The 17,731-nt window shown below is 32.0% G+C and overlaps 1 protein-coding gene across 1 annotated transcript in view; it reads right to left on the minus strand.

Moving 5' to 3' along the window:
* Positions 1–888: 888 nt before the first annotated feature.
* LOC143058105 (uncharacterized) overlaps positions 889–17,731 on the minus strand; it is a 59,732-nt gene continuing 42,889 nt past the window's right edge. The window contains exons 11-17 of the mRNA XM_076231567.1: positions 16,525–16,736; positions 14,074–14,117; positions 9,319–9,386; positions 8,202–8,294; positions 7,083–7,189; positions 5,373–5,514; positions 889–4,254 (exon numbers count right to left, since the gene is read on the minus strand). Coding sequence (XP_076087682.1) covers positions 4,195–4,254; positions 5,373–5,514; positions 7,083–7,189; positions 8,202–8,294; positions 9,319–9,386; positions 14,074–14,117; positions 16,525–16,736 — 726 coding nt within the window. The 3' untranslated portion in view covers positions 889–4,194. The remainder of the gene's footprint in view (positions 4,255–5,372; positions 5,515–7,082; positions 7,190–8,201; positions 8,295–9,318; positions 9,387–14,073; positions 14,118–16,524; positions 16,737–17,731) is intronic.

Here is a 17,731-nt window from a genome sequence, read left to right on the forward strand (position 1 = left end):
GTAGAAACATCTTAATATACAGAAAGTTGTTTGAATATCCTTTGTGGTTACTTGACATATGCATCCCGGCAATGTGTTATTTTGCTGTGGTCATTTTTGTATTCTTGTCTTTCATTTATTGCTGTTTTGTCTATATATACCATTTTGTTTTTCTTTGTTTACATATTTGTTTGTCTTTATAGTGATTAAGATTATAACGCAATGTTGACTGCTGTATACTTATTTTTTGCATTTTTAACTGGTTTTTTTTTTTTGTGATTAAAGTGAAGGTTATTGATTTGGGGATGTACGACGGGCGGCAGACAAATGTTGACAAAATGGAGGTCAAGTTCAATAATGACGATTTTTACTTTTACCTTTCAGGAGTAATGGTTCTTGAAAGATGGAAAAATTATGTTTCCAGTCATGTTGTTGCATTTACTCATGAACCATTCAACCAAAGCTTTTCAATTTTTTAATATGTTTTTACTGATGACAAAATTGTGGTCAAATTTAATGTTGACGATTTTCACTATCACTGTTCATCTGCTATGGTCCTTGTGATATTGAAAAATGCTAGGACACAAATAAATGTTAATAAATCTGGTTTGCTGTCGCTCTGACAGCCTCTTGTTAACTATTATGTCTGTTTGTTTTATTCACACATAGTTGCCAATATAATGTAATTTTATTCAACTGTCATCCAAGTGCGAGGTTTAGCTTCCTATAAAACCAGATTTTATTCCACCATTTTCTACATAAGGAAATGTACCAAGTCTAAAATATACCAGTTGATTCCCATTCATTTGATTTGTTTGAGATTTGATTTTTCCTTGCAGTTCTGTTTTTTTGTTATTTTGCTTTTCCCCCCATAGTGCCCCAAATTGTATTACAAAGTCATTCAAAAACTACATGTTTCTACATTTATTTCCTCAAATCATTTGTTTACAATGTACATGTGCTGATATCAACTTTTTTGTATGTTTATAAAAGACATAAGAAGTTAGATATAAATGTGATTACAATAGATTGCATATCACAAAATACTCATTAAACTATGTAAAAGACTAAGTTTTCAACAATACAGTAGATTCACTATTCTTTGGATTCCAATTCTCCAGTTTTGTGTGTATAGGGAAACCTCTAATCTTAATGTTCAATGAATTACAAATGCTCCATAGAAGTATGTGCTGCTGAAAGCAAAACCACATTCAAAAATCAACGAAAATGGAACTTTTCTTTAATTCACGAAAATTGGTACCCAAGAAAATAAATAAATACACTGTAGTATACATTCAGAACTTTTTCTATAAACTTACATGCAATAATTAAGTTATCTGGTTTTGTTTCCAATCGTTATAACACTTTTTCATATATGGGTCATTTTCAAAAAATGTCGAATTTCGAAATTGAAAAATTTATTAAAAGTTACTTATTCAAACAACCTTCTACATAAGCAAATCAAAACAAACAGTACTTTAAGAACAACATATTAAAAGATGCAATCTTAATGATTTCATACAAGAATATCTTGAAACATTTTTTGATCGGTGGTACAATATTTTGTCTATCCTGTTACCATTTTCAAAAGAAATTTTGGGTTATTAAGAAAAGGTTTAGATAAAATGTTAAGCTTGTTTTACGTTACCAATTAGATGGTTTTCAAGAGAATAAACTTCTATATATATTCATTCTGTAAAATAATAGATTGTTTGCCAATTTTCTAGGTTGTACTGAAAAATGGCTCTAAAAATTGGTTTTCAAAGGTTGTAAAAATTACCACCAGTAATGCAAGTCTAAGATAGCAATTTATATTGTTCGGCCTTTTTTCACCCTTTCAAATAAACCCAACATCAAGTAAATCCCTCATAAGTTAATTTACTTTTCTCTTTATTTCGTTGGTAACAGGAACGTACGTTTCTGATATATCACTATATAAAAGTCTATCCTGTTACCTTTTTGTCTATCCTGTTACCGATATCAGTATTGCACCTGCAAATGCTTAATTGGCAAGATTAAGACGTTATAACCTTAAGATGAGTTCAAACAATGAAATATTTCATTCGTTTTCCACCTACATGTTAAGATAAAAAAATTAACGACGTTTTTGTCTATAATTGTCTATCCTGTTACTGTAACCATAGCAACCATAGTAACAGGATAGACATAACAGGATAGACAAATTTCTTCATTTTTGATTGCTGTTGTGAAATAACTACTCCCTTTGGTGAAGTGATTATGGTTTTCTATTGTGAATTTGGTTTCCAACACGTTATTGCACTTTTTACAACCATACTGTTAGAGTAATTAATCAAAATGATTGGTAACAGCACAGACATGAAAAAAAAGTACGCTCTATTTTTTTCACTAAATGTCTTGAAATTTCTTTTCTCTACACTGTCGTTCAGGAAACGAGGCGTTTTAAATGTAAAGATTACTTTGCATTTTTGAAATCAACACTGACTGATTCAATATTCATAGGGAGAATAATTTAACGACTGATTTAAGTAGCGGTAACAGGATAGACATGAACCTCCTGTACGCTGATTGAATTTAGTTTGTAGATAATCTGTTACATACAATTATAAAGAAGCTACGATTTTTCGTTAGAATTATAATTAACGTTCTTAAAAAGTCCCGTTTGCAGATATCAAGGCGATCAGAAAATCGGAAAAAAATCATTTGAAATGTGTTTTTCTGACAATGTACGCACACAAATACCCCCAAAATCGGACTTAAATGCAGTTTAATCTTATCAAAATAGATGTAATGTGTGTTTATTATTAATGTTCTGAATCACAAATTCGACAAGCTTTCATTTAAACCATTACAACTGAAATTTCCATTAGAAATACAAATTTTAGCATGGGTGTACTGAAAATTCGACAATTTTTGAAAATGACCCATATGCTATACGCAAGCAAAAAGGCACATCTTTGATCAAAAACGAAAGAGGGTCTGGATTGGTTTTGCATAACGAGAATGATGCACCAAAACACTAAATTGGCTAAAATTTTTAAAAAAATGAGAAAAAGTTGGGCATTTTTTGTACACAGGATAGAAAAAAAATACCTAAATGGTAAGAGAATACAAAGCTGTGTGCCCAGTACACAGATGCCCCATCATTTCTACGTTTAGTGGACCGTGAAAATGGGGTAAAAAACTCTAATTTGATATTAAAATTAGAAAGATCATATCATAGGAAACATATGTAAAGTTGATTGAACTTCAACTTCATCAAAAACTACCTTGACCAAAATTTTTAACCTGAAGCTGGACAGACGGACAAACCAAAGGATGGATGCAAAGACCAGAAAACATAATGCCCATAAATGGGGCATAAAAATCACTGACCCTTTCCCTTCATCCACTCCTTCATGAAAGAGTCCATGTAAAACTATAACAAGAAACTTCATTTGATATTACTTTATACTTTTAAATATCTATATTTAATTGCACAACATTAAGTTATAAAATCAAGAATATACCAGGCCCTGTCCCAGTATCACAATTCTATGTAAGGATCAAAACCTGTTTTTTTAAAGTTCAAATCTTAAATCATGTCAGATCATTTTTTTCGATGTCATATAATATTATACAAAGCAAAGAATTGTGAACATGAAACAAGATCTTCTGACTTGTTTTCATCAACATTTCCTAATTATTTGTATAAAATTCACAACTACATGGATATCTTTAAATATGCAGAAAATAATCAAATAAAGCACTAAATATATGAGCAACAATATCAACAAAAATAATTTAAAAATCAAGAAGAGAGAGAAGAAAGAAGAAAGACAGAAATCAGAAATGATCTATTAATTTTACATTAAAGCATGCTTTGATAGAGACAATCCAACCAGTATGGCATAGTGACAGGTTTAAAAAAAATTTCAACTTTCCATTCTTTTTTGCCTGGTATTGGAGCTTTATACTGATTGGCAAAAGCAATATTGCACTTTGCAATAAAAAAACAGCTTATTTAACAACTCACATTATGCATGAAATTTGGTTCATAACTAATTCGAGTTACCCAAATCATACTCACACATACGCAACCTAAATCAAAACTGATGTTTAAAAATAAACGTGGCTTATTATGTGCAAGTCATATAAAAAACAGCATTTTGAGCTATATTGCCAAATGTAAACTATGACTATGTGCAGGATCTTCAAAATAATTGTACTGATTATTATGAATATTGACTACAGTGTTTATTTCACTTTTGATAAAAGTTCATCACATAAACTTGTTAGTTCTGTATTTTCTTGTATCTGAAAAGGAAAAGAAAATCATTTCAAAGTAATTATTAGATTAGAAATAGTTGTGTACACAGAAGACAAACACAATTGCACATTGCAGTAATAAGAAGTTTGATGGATGAGAGGCAATTGATAAAATTTCAATGTGATCGTTGAATCTGTTTGTAAAACTTTTTATCTATGAATCAGAAATGACTGATAACAATGTCTTTGTACACGAAAAGTGCGTCTGGCGTAAATACAAAATTTAATCCTGGTATCTATGAGGAGTTTATTTATTATAAACTTTTACATTGGATAATCAAAAAACTTATGGAAAAGGTCACGCCAACAAAAAAAAAGTTGCAATTTTGGAAGACATAAAACAACATCAGGCCACAGTATGGCCTTAAACCGGGTGCTGTCAAGTTAGCTATTAGGCACCCAAGTTTAAATACAATTCGAAAGAAAACAGCTGTATTTATGAAAAAACAATGAATGTAGAACAAATGACAGACAGTAACCAATGAATTGATGCATGCGTCTTATTGATTGTTAAAAGTGCAGGAGTCTATAATCTATCAATTCTTGCTCTGGCAAAGGATATATGTTTTTTTCTTATGCTTTTTTTCACATTTCTTAAATAATTGGTCTAAGTTTAAAGTGAAATCAAATTTTCTTGCTTTCTTCTGAAATTTCCCATTGTAATGTCAAGTAAAATGACAAACATGCCAGATGACATCACAACTTTATGCAAAAGGAAGGACAAAAATCATTATAGAAACAGATTCCACCACTGTAACTTTTGTGCAAGCGTTACGCTTAAAATATTAAAATTAAATGTCTCGAGTGAAAAATATCTTTGCAGTGATGGAATCTATGTTTCTAATTGTTAAAGTTAACAGATATTATAAAGATCATCACTACACCAATCAGATTCAGTCGAGCACTTAAATACAAATACCAAACCTACTACTGTCCAAGTTTCTATTTTTCCATACCCCAAATCAACCTTGGTAATGACAAAAAATTGATTGATGGTTGGCAATTACAGCACTTTTAAGTGTCTCTTTTGTGCTGTTTGTTGGAGGAAGCTGGAATGCCCAGTGAAAACTGTCTACCTTCAATTAGAAAACTAAGATAAAAATTACCTTTTGTTCTATCTGTGACTGTAGACTCTGTTTTTCATTTTCTTTACGTTGACATTCCATCTCTTTCCTCTTCAAAGCAACTTTCAACTTTGATCCTTCAGCCTCAGCCTCTGATTTCAATGTTTCGTTTTCAGTATTAGCTCTATACAAATAAGAAAAAAATTATTAAATCAAAAAGGTTGAAAGTACTTTTCATATAGTAATAAAACAATTTTAGATTATTCTATATGTAGTTATTGAAACCGGTAAAGATATATATGTCATAACTTTATAATATTTTAATTATCATCCCCAGAAATATATCACAAGACTTGACATTACTGATTTTAGTACATTTCCACCAAAATTGTCTCCCTTCAATTTGAATTTCCTGTTTACATTTTGACATGGCTGTTCCCATGTATCATTAAATGATATTTCAAATCAAGGTTTTCAAATTATAGTATTTATCAATTACAATTCATTGAAGAATGGACAGCAAACTATATATGTTGATATTTATTTACAAGATTTTGCGTTTTGTTTTTATAGTATACAGACGATGCCTGGACAAGTTATCCTAAAAAAGCAGGCTTGTAATGACTGTTGAGTCCTTTGACAACCATAATGTTTAGGAAAAAACAATAAACAATCATGAGATAATTGTGACAGCTTTAAAAGAGTCTTTTAAGAGAGGTGAGAACATGTATTTAGAGAAGGGGGTCTATATCAAATCTTGACTTTGCACCAAAAACTTTTTTTAGTTATCTGACTGTGGTCATTAAAATGAAGTTACTGGTTGCTGAAAATTCTCATTTTAATTTTCCCACTTTGATTAGACTATGCGTTTTTGTTTATATCCTAGGGGAATGGGTAGAAATGGAATTCACTTTAAAATATCTTACTGTCCTCAGCTAGGCAATCAGGATGATAAAATATTCGCCCAGATAAAAATCTGATTGCCTTGGGCACTCGATAGGCTTAGGCCTTGCATTGAATTTTCTTTGATGCAATGTTTTTATAATTTCAATTTGTATGCAAACATGATTTTCCTTGAATGAATATGAGGATTCAAAAATATCAAGATATTCATGAATCATTTGATGGTTTGTAGAAAGGAAATGTTTTAAAAGAAGACGATAAAATGATATTATAAAAATATTGTTAAAGTCATAATAAACGAGTGACCAGTGAAAAATAATGTTATTCCAATTCTTGAACCAATGCATTCAAACATCATAAACTTAGTCTTTTGTGCACGATTTTATCATTTTTTTTTCAATTGGTCAGTGTTGTTGTGAAAATATGGCAGGTAATTAAAGTTTGTGTTTTGAAGCCGAAGTTTGTCAACAAACAACAAAAAAGTGTGCATATTGAGTACGTGTTTAACATGTACAATCAGATAATAGTTTATTTTAAGGACATCCATGCGTATTGCGATCACCGGATTTTAACGAGATGGGTCACACTGATGTCACTTTGCATATGGAAAATATGTCGGGGAATTGCTTCCTGGAAGGAAGCAATTAAAATAAAGTAAACTTCTTCTAAATATGAACAAATTAAAGAATTTTCTTCAGAAAAAAGTATATGTACATAAGTTTTATAATGAAAACTATCCATTGAGTTATTAAAACATATGCATTATTTTTCTTTAATTTGAGGTTTCTTATGACTTTAACCATGTAAATTCCAACTGAAAAAAATAAATAAAATAAAAAATCCACCTACTTTTGTAATTTTGCTTCTGCATCCTTTTTCAAAGCCTGCATTTTCTCTTCTGTAGCTTTCACTTTAGCTGTGCATTCATCTCCATACTTCTTCAAGGTTTCTTCATTCTATAAATTTACAAACTAAGAATTTAAAACCTCACCTTCACATTCATTGACTCTGAAATATGATCAATGTTAAAATATTCAATGAGGATGAACACATTAATTATATTTCACTATGACTGACTGAGGCCACATTTAAAAGAATGTCTGTTTCCCCTCCCCCGGGTCTACCCTTTGTAAACAGACCAGGAAGGCAGGTTCTTTTTTTTTTCTTTTTTTTTTAACTGGATGTGATTGTCATAGCATGGTAACATGAATGGTTTGACTTGTCCAGTCCATGCCACTTATCAGTTGTTTGTGCTCAATTTGAGTGTATTTATTTAGATTATCAATCCTTCTGCTTTCAAGCACTTTCCAAAAATGGAAACAAATTATTTCCAGTAAAAAAATAATTTCGATTTTTTTGTGGAAAATAATTTTTTGACCCGGGGGCTTATTTTTTACCCGGGTGGGGGGAGGGGAAACAAACATATTTTTAATTTTGGCCTGATCATGCTGATGAGGAATGTCATATATATCAAGACCAATCATCACTTTTTTTTAAAATTTACAAGCCCTATTAAAATGGCCTCCAACATTCACAGTGAATACTTTACTTTGAAAAATTAGGGCAAGTTCAGGTGACCCCGGTCAGACATACTTGTACAGCTTATAATGATTCTCACGATTAATTACAATTGACCACTATCTCATAGTAACTGAAATATTTATTTTTACCATATATAACAAAAAATACCCCAGCATTTCCTATTAAATGACAAATACACTGGCAAAGAAAAACAATCTGAATAACTAGAAAATTTGTGAAAAATAGCATTTCTTTTGTCCAATCAAAATACAGCACTAAATATTTTCAGACAAACATTTCTCTGATTTTTTTTAAACCTTACTGTAAGCTTAATTTGAACACACAACCTCAAGTGCTGATAGGCTAGTGGACTCTGTGGAACTATTTAGATCACTTAGCCATCAAGGCCCGAGATTAAGGATATAAGTTGCAATAAAATTATCTTACCGTTATATATCCTTGAAGAACTGTCTTTAATTTTTCATATCGCTGGTGAAGAAGTGACAATGTTGTTTCAACTGATTGTTCATCAGTATTTAGCTACAACAAAAAAGCAATCAAATAAATACAAATATAAGAATGCCTGTGTGATTTTGAGATGAAAAACAGCAATAAAAGTGCTGTTCCTTTGCTTTTGTCCCTTTATTTGTTGTTGTTCTGCATGTATTGATTTTGTGTCAAAGATAGATACCCCATATATAAAAAAGAAGATGTGGTATGATTGCCAATGAGACAACTATCCACAAAAGACCAAAATGACACAGACATTAACAACTATAGGTCACCGTACGGCCTTCAACAATGAGCAAAGCCCATACCGCATAGTCAGCTATAAAAGGCCCCGATAAGACAATGTAAAACATATCCTTTTTTCTTAATAATGTGGTAAGGGCTATCCCATTTAAAGGGATTTTGGAGAAATTGGCAAGGACTTCAAACACCCCTCACAAACAACATGTTTTCTTTGTTAAGATGTGCATATGATTCAAACAAACAGATCTAGAACTATAGACGACCAAAGACCAATGTCCAAATACATGAAATATATACCTTTTTGTATGCCCAAAATTAAAGAATTTTAAACTGATAACTATTTAATGGGGAAATTGTCCTTTTGCATGCTCATTAAAACATTTGTCATGTGTGCAAAATGATTGAATTCTCTTGGTTATGAGAGGGATGGGGAGAATTCCCTTTCCATACCCCTATATTCTTTAAATGGAATATGGTTTTTGGTGGATACCCAAATCCATAACCATGATAACAGTAGTTTGTTCAATATTTTATCAATTTGTACAATTTTCCAAAAGATTTGAAGTTCATTATATATTCCAAATAAATTATATGGTTTATTAACATAATGAAGTCCATTCTACTATTCTTAGCTAGAAAAATCTAGAAGGTAACTTGAAGAATATTCAGAGTAAGAATTTTGTTTCTTAAATTAAAATAATCAAAATGTTGAGATACAAGTTATTGAATTTCAGACTGGCAGCAAATATGTAGGTCTGTGTGCAGTTGGTAAGAGTACAAAGATATATTTTTGGTCTTTAATGTCACATACTTGTTGTATTTTATCTTTTAATTTCTTGATTTCTTCATCCTTTTCTTCTTTTAGTTTTTCCTTTTCTCCTGAAATACGGAACAAAATATTTGCATTACTGATTTTTTTAAAGTTAATCACACTGGAAACAATTTGTAATAGAATTGGTTAAAGTTTGTGATTGGTAAAAAAAAAAAATACAAATATGTAAAAAAAGAAATTTTTAAATATTTCAATCTGACACAACAATACTGATCATGCCAATTTTTCATTGCTAAAAAATGATAGCATGGTGTTTAAATAAAATTAAAAAAAAAATACATTTTCAATATTTAATCATGAGTTCTAATTACTTCTTATTTGAAAAAATAAAACAACTAGAGGCTCTAAAGAGCCTGTGTCGCTCACCTAGGTCTATGTGAATATTAAACAATGGACACAGATGGATTCATGACAAAATTGTGTTTTGGTGATGGTGATGTGTTTGTAGATCTTACTTTACTAAACATTCTTGCTGCTTACAATTATCTCTTTCTATAACAGTACTTTCTGTGGAAAATGTTATTGAAAATCTTCAAATTTTAAGAAAATTGTTAAAAATTGACTATGAAGGGCAATAACTCCTTAGGGGGTCAATTGACTATTTTGGTCATACTGATTTATTTTTAGTTCTTACTTTGCTGTACATAATTGCTGTTTACAGTTTATCTCTATCTATAATAATATTCAAGATAATAACAAAAAAACAGCAAAATTTCCTCAAAATTACCAATTCAGGGAGCAACCTAACAACCGATTATCCGATTCATCTGAAAATTCCAGGGCAGATAGATCGTGACCTGATCAACAATTTTACTTCCTGTCAGATTTGCTCTTAATGCTTTGGTTTTTGAGTTATAAGCCAAAAACTGCATTTTACCCCCATGTTCTATTTTTAGCCATGGCGGCCATCTTGGATTGTTGGTCGAGTTACCGGACATATTTTTTTAACTAGATACCCCAATGATGATTATGGCTTAGTTTGGTTAAATTTGGCCCAGTAGTTTCAGAGGAGAAGATTTTTCTAAAAGATTACTAAGATTTACGAAAAATGGTTAAAAATTGACTATAAAGGGCAATAACTCCTAAAGTGGTCAACTGACCATTTTGGTCATGTTGACTTATTTGTAGATCTTACTTTGCTGAACATTATTGCTGTTTACAGTTTATCTCTATCTATAATAATATTCAGGATAATAACCAAAAACAGCAAAATTTCCTTAAAATTACCATTTCAGGGCCAGCAACCTAACAACCGATTATCCGATTCATCTGAAAATTCCAGGGCAGATAGATTGTGACATGATCAACAATTTTATTTCCTGTCAGATTTGCTCTTAATGCTTTGGTTTTTGAGTTATAAGCCAAAAACTGCATTTTACCCCTATGTTCTATTTTTAGCCATGGCGGCCATCTTGGTTGGTTGGCCGGGTCACCGGACACATTTTTTAAACTAGATACCCCAATGATGATTATGGCCAAGTTTGGTTAAATTTGGCCCAGTAGTTTCAGAGGAGAAGATTTTTCTAAAGGATTACTAAGATTTACGAAAAAATGGTTAAAAATTGACTATAAAGGGCAATAACTCCTAAAGTGGTCAACTGACCATTTGGTCATGTTGACTTATTTGTAGATCTTACTTTGCTGAACATTATTGCTGTTTACAGTTTATCTCTATCTATAATAATATTCAAGATAATAACCAAAAACAGCAAAATTTCCTTAAAATTACCAATTCAGGGGCAGCAACCCAACAACGGAATGTCCGATTCATCTGAAAATTTCAGGGCAGATAGATCTTGACCTGATGAACAATTTTATTGCGTCAGATTTGCTCTAAATGCTTTGGTTTTTGAGTTATAAGCCAAAAACTGCATTTTACCCCTATGTTCTATTTTTAGCCATGGCAGCCATCTTGGTTGGTTGGGCGGGGCACCAGACACATTTTTTAAACTAGATACCCCAATGATGATTATAGCCAAGTTTGGTTAAATTTGGCCCAGTAGTTTCAGAGGAGAAGATTTTTCTAAAAGATTACTAAGATTTACGAAAAATGGTTAAAAATTGACTATAAAGGGCAATAACTCCTAAAGTGGTCAACTGACCATTTTGATCATGTTGACTTATTTGTAGATCTTACTTTGCTGAACATTATTGCTGTTTACAGTTTATCTCTATCTATAATAATATTCAAGATAATAACCAAAAACAGCAAAATTTCCTTAAAATTACCATTTCAGGGGCAGCAACCCAACAACGAAATGTCCGATTCCAGGCCATTTATTAGGAGGCGGTACCCAGTACTTTTACCCTACTATGCTATTGACAAGTACCGCCTAAATGTAGGAGTTTTTATATAAGATATTCATGGAATAAATTGAAAAGTACCACCTAGAAACGTGGAAAGTACCAGTCAACATGAAAGATAATGAAACCCCTGCGATTCATCTGAAAATTTCAGGGCAGATAGATCTTGACCTGATGAACAATATCACCCCATGTCAGATTTGCTCTAAATGCTTTGGTTTTTGAGTTATAAGCCAAAAACTGCAATTTACCCCTATGTTCTATTTTTAGCCATGGCGGCCATCTTGGTTGGTTGGGCGGGGCACCGGACACATTTTTTTAAACTAGATACCCCAATGATGATTGTGGCCAAGTTTGGTTAAATTTGGCCCAGTAGTTTCAGAGGAGAAGAGTTTTGTAAAAGTTAACGCAGGACGACGACGACAGACGACAACGGACGCCAAGTGATAAGAAAAGCTCACTTGGCCTTTTGGCCAGGTGAGCTAAAAACAATAAAATCAAGGTCAGTATTTTAGATAGTGTTTTTTAGGTAAGTGAAAGTGAACAATGGTGAAAGCACACAGCTCTTCCACCCATTTTTTTCTGATAGCATTCTTGGATGTTTTCGTAAAATTAATTCTAGTATGGAATCAAGATAGTACCAAAATAATAATAAAGGATGATGTTGCCATGTAGAAAACTCAGGTATGTCTGCTTCTAACTTAGGTAAAAATAATATAAACAAAAACTAGAGGCTCTCAAGAGCCTGTGTCGCTCACCTTGGTCTATGTGCATATTAAACAATGGACACAGATAAATTCATGACATAATTGTGTTTTGGTGATGGTGATGTGTTTGTAGATCTTACTTTACTGAACATTCTTGTTGCTACAATTATCTCTATCTATAATGAACTTGGCCCAGTAATTACAGTGGAAAATATTTTCTAAAAATTTACAAAAATTTATGAAAAATGCTAAAAATTAACTATAAAGGGCAATAACTCCCTAAGGGGTCAATTGACAATTTTGGTCATTTGACTTATTTGTAGATCTTACTTTGCTGAACATTATTGCTGTTTACAGTTTATCTCTATCTATTATAATATTCAAGATAATAACCAAAAACTGCAAAATTTCCTTAAAATTACTAATTCTGGGGCAGCAACCCAATAACAGGGTGTCTGTTTTGTCTGAAAATATCAGGGCAGATAGATCTTGACCTGATAGACAATTTTACCCTGTCAGATTTTCTCTAAATGCTTCGGTTTTTTAGTTATAAGCCAAAAACTGCATTTTACCCCTATGTTCTATTTTTAGCCGTGGCAGTCATTTTGGTTGGATGGCCAGGTCACCGGACACATTTTTTTCAATTAGATACCCCAAAGATGATTGTGGCCAAGTTTGGGTTAATTTGGCCCAGTAGTTTCATAGGAGAAGATTTTTGTAAAAGATTTCTAAGATTTACGAAAAATGGTTAAAAATTAACTAGAAAGGTCAATAACTCCTAAAGGGGTCAACTGACCATTTTGGTCATGTTGACTTATTTGTAAATCTAACTTTGCTGAACATTATTGCTGTTTACAGTTTATCTATATCTATAATAATAATCAAGATAATAACCAAAAACAGCAAAAATTTCCTAAAATTACAAATTCAGGGGCAGCAACCCAACAACAGTTTGTCCGATTCATCTGAAAATTTCAGGACAGATAGATCTTGACCTGATAAACACTTTTAACCATGTCAGATTTGCTCTAAATGCTTTGGTTTTTGAGTTATAAGCCAAAAACTGCATTTTACCCCTATGTTCTATTTTTAGCCATGGTGGCCATCTTGGTTGGTTGGCCGGACCATTTTGGTCCTGCTGACTTATTTGTAAATCTAACTTTGCTGAACATTATTGCAGTTTACAGTTTATCTCTATCTATAATAATATTCAAGATAATAACCAAAAACAGCAAAAAATCCCTAAAATTACCAATTCAGGGGCAGCAACCCAACAGCGGGTTGTCGGATTCATCTGAAAATTTATAGGCAGAAAGATCTGATAAACAATTTTACCCCATGTCAGATTTGCTCTAAATGCTTTGGTTTTTGAGTTATAAGCCAAAAACTGCATTTTACCCCTATGTTCTATTTTTAGCCATGGTGGCCATCTTGGTTGGTTGGCCAGGTCACGCCACACATTTTTTAAACTAGATACCCCAATGATGATTGTGGCCAAGTTTGATTTAATTTGGCCCAGTAGTTTCAGAGGAGAAGATTTTTGTAAAAGTTAACAACGACGGACGACGACGACGGACGCCAAGTGATGGGAAAAGCTAACTTGGCCCTTCGGGCCAGGTGAGCTAACAAACATATATACATCAAAATATTGACCAGAATAGGATATAAAAACAAAAGTGTAGTTTCCTCAATAATGCTTGGCAATCATAAACTGAAAACTTACCAATTAAATTATCAATTGTCTTTTCATACTCAGCCAATATAACCCTACAAATACATAAAAAAGATCAGTTAATATTTATAAATCTTATATAATGTACCTTAGTTTAAACATATTTATTTATAGTGGATTGGGAAACAAGTTTTGCAACTTATATTAATCCCTTTCCACTTTGTGGGTGTGAGTGCTGTCTTGTAGCGGCATTAGCCTTCTCTTTTTCGAAATCTACAAGGATGTCTTTAACGTGCAAGAGATATGGCTCTCTTTTAACACGGGTCAGCCATTTATCATCCCCTTCCGACGGACTATCATCGTTTCCCCAAGACCATACTTGCAGATGGTGTCAAGGGAGAGCTGAAAATTGAGTTCCTGAAATTTTCATCCCAAACGGGAATCTAACCAGGAACCTTTGTGATAATGTACCTTATTATGAAATCTTTTTTTAACATATGAATTATTTTGTAAGAGCCAATGAAATGAGGACTATTCCAGAAAAAAAAAATATAAGGGATTGGAAGGCACTTTAATTATTTAAGTATGTGATAGGCAGATCAAGAATTTCAAATTGTGTGTTTTTTTTAGCAAAGTTAAAGGCAATTGTATGAGTGATGGCACTAAAAACAAGAAGTGTCAATAGTAAACAGATGCCCACTCGTACTATCATTTTCTATGATCAGTGGACCATGAAATTGGGGTAAAAACTCTAATTTGGTATTGAAATTAGAAAGATCATATCAAAGGAAACATGTGTACTAAGCTTCAAGTTGATTGGACTAGAACTTCATCAAAACCTACCTCGACCAAAAACTTTAACCTGAAGCGTAACAGAGGGACGGACACAGAACGGACGCACAGACCAGAAAACATAATGCCCCTCTACTATCGTAGGTGGGGCATAAAAAGTGCCTTACAACTACCCATATAAATAATAAAAAGATGTGAGTTTTCCAATAGTGTTGTTCCGATGATCAGAATAAGTCGGAAATCAGTTGGTTGGGACTGGCGATGTCGATAATCGATTGGGATTTTGTTCAATCGATTGTCGTTATAGTTTCCGGACTTTTAGCTTATCAACTTCCGGTCCGTTTGCGGTTTGCATTTTATATGTGCAGTCAAACAAATAATAACAAAAAATATCAGTCGATGACAATAACAATGTCAAACATCCTATAATTAAAGACATGGCCAATTTCTTTCTTTATAAACGTGACAAAAGCATTGACCATAAATATTTGCAGATTGGTGGAAAGTTATTTAAAATTAATAACTTTGTATGAAATATTTTCTTTCAATACCGGTACTTGTTACTTAAGAGCGTACATAAAATCATTCTGATTTTAGACAAAATAATTTCTTTGCTTCATTGGAACGTGTTGCAAATTGCCTTTTATTAAGGTTTTATCCATTTGTAGCATCAAAAACGTCATATTCCTTTCCAAATTGCTTGTCAAACATCGTTTATTTCTGTAAATTTTCCGAAATTTGTCCGCCATTGAAAAATATAAGAATCACGAATCGGAAACGGTTCAACTATGTAATAATTCCGCATTCTTGCAATTATAAGTTCAGACGCACGAATGACACAATTGACAGAAAAATAATGATCACAACAGTGAAAAAAAGCATTCTACACGAATTAACAGACATTGGCTTATTCCCCTTTGTTTACTGTATATATTTCAATGCAAATGCACTGTTTTATTTTTTTCTGTTAATTTTAAACTTCTTAAAGTTTAAAACTTTATATATCTTTTCTTAATTAGAAGCATTCAAATGTTTAAACAGCTATGTTATTGAAATTTTATTGTGAGTTACACCATTGAAATTTAGAAATGTTATTGTCACTGTAATAATGTAATGGTAATAATGTTGTAATTACGAGATAAAATATGTTCAATCTGAATCTTGATTCTTATTAATTCATTGTTTTAACTGCTAAATAAATAGTTATCAAAGGTACCAGGATTATAATTTAGTACGCCAGAATATGAAAAGGAAACAAAAGATCAAATATGAATATATGAACTCTGCAATGATATGGAATATACACATTGGACATGTACAATGAGACTAAATGCTTGATTTCATTTTTAAAAAAAGGGCAAGGTACAAAATGTATTATGATGCGATTATAACCGATAGTCGGTTGGTTGCTGTCAACCGATTGTAATAGATAATCGGTTGGTAATTTCAACCGATTATCCAACACTATTTTCCAATGATTATGTGTCACCTGCCATCTTCAAATAAATTAGCAAGAAATGTTTTGGAATTGCAAACACCAAAAAAATATACACAGAATTCAAATATGAAGTAGCCAGTTTACAACTTCTTGTGTAGAAAAGTTGGCACAACTTTGGCAGATTTCAGTTAACAAGGAGATAACAAAATAACAAACAAATATAGCAGAAATCTTTGACCAGGTGAGCAAAAAAATCCAACACTTAATCTTACATGATTTCATCAAAACTCTTGGCATTCTTTTTAGCTTTTTCGTCTCTGGAAGCTAATTCTGTCTTATGTTCTTCCATTATCTTTTTCATCTGATCTTCATACTGTTTTTTTATCAAGGCATATTCTCTTTCCTTTGCTAATATTTTCCCTTGAACTTCCATCAACAGGGCATGTTGCATCTTCTTCCAATCTGCCTCTGTGTATTGAAGAACCTTTAAAAAAAAAAAAAAACTAATTCTGGAAAAGTGGTGGTCTTAAGGTTTTGACCATCAAAATTTTGCACAAGTTACAACTTAATTTTGGTATTGGCAATAAACAATGATAAATGCAATAGACCAGTGGAAAAGAGATGTTGAGAACTCTGTCACAGAAGTTTAAAAATCCATCAGATTAACATTTTAATTGCGTTGTGTTTTTAGGGAATATCAAGCTGCTCAATGATCAAAATTAGTGTTTGTCAAACTGCTATATAACCAGTGTATTTTTTCTGTCAGATAAAATGGTTGGTTCAAATTTTTTGAAATTTTTGTATTTTTGTCAAAGGGTCAAACAAAATAAATACTTTGTCAAAAGTTTATGAAAATTAAACGAGCCAAATCAATTTTAGTGAAGGCGTTGGGTACAGGGCTTCCAAAACGGTCATATATTCCGGACATTTGATTAATGTCCGGTAAAAGTCCGGCTGGGCAAAGCATGAAACGGTCATATACATTTTAGTTTTCAAGGCTTTTTCGGTCATTTTAACATAAGTCACATTCTTTTTGACCCAACCTTTTACCTTTAACATCTACACATTTCCGGTCATAAAAGTGACATGATGATTAATTACTATCAAAACAACCCCTACTTCAATACTTTTTAATTTTAATCAAGGCTAATTAGTTGTTGGACAGGTGATATCTACCTGTTCAGTTGACAGGTAAACTATGTTCAGTACCGGACATCGTATAAATTGATCGGTCTATTCACAATTATTTTCTTACATTTCAGCGGTTTGTAGTTCATTGATTTAGTCCAAAAGATTAAAATTATAAGAAATTAGTTTATCTACATGATTTGATAAAATTTTTTAAAAGGTTTAAATGAAAAATCGTCAGAACTACGTCGAATGAACTAGAACACATGTGCGCATGTGCAAAGGTGGGAAATTTAATTATGCATCCTTTATTTCTTCAAAATGCTAAAATTATCATTGATACCTCTATCT

Source organism: Mytilus galloprovincialis, chromosome 14 (assembly GCF_965363235.1).
Source record: "Mytilus galloprovincialis chromosome 14, xbMytGall1.hap1.1, whole genome shotgun sequence".
Taxonomy (NCBI): Eukaryota; Metazoa; Mollusca; class Bivalvia; order Mytilida; family Mytilidae; genus Mytilus; species Mytilus galloprovincialis.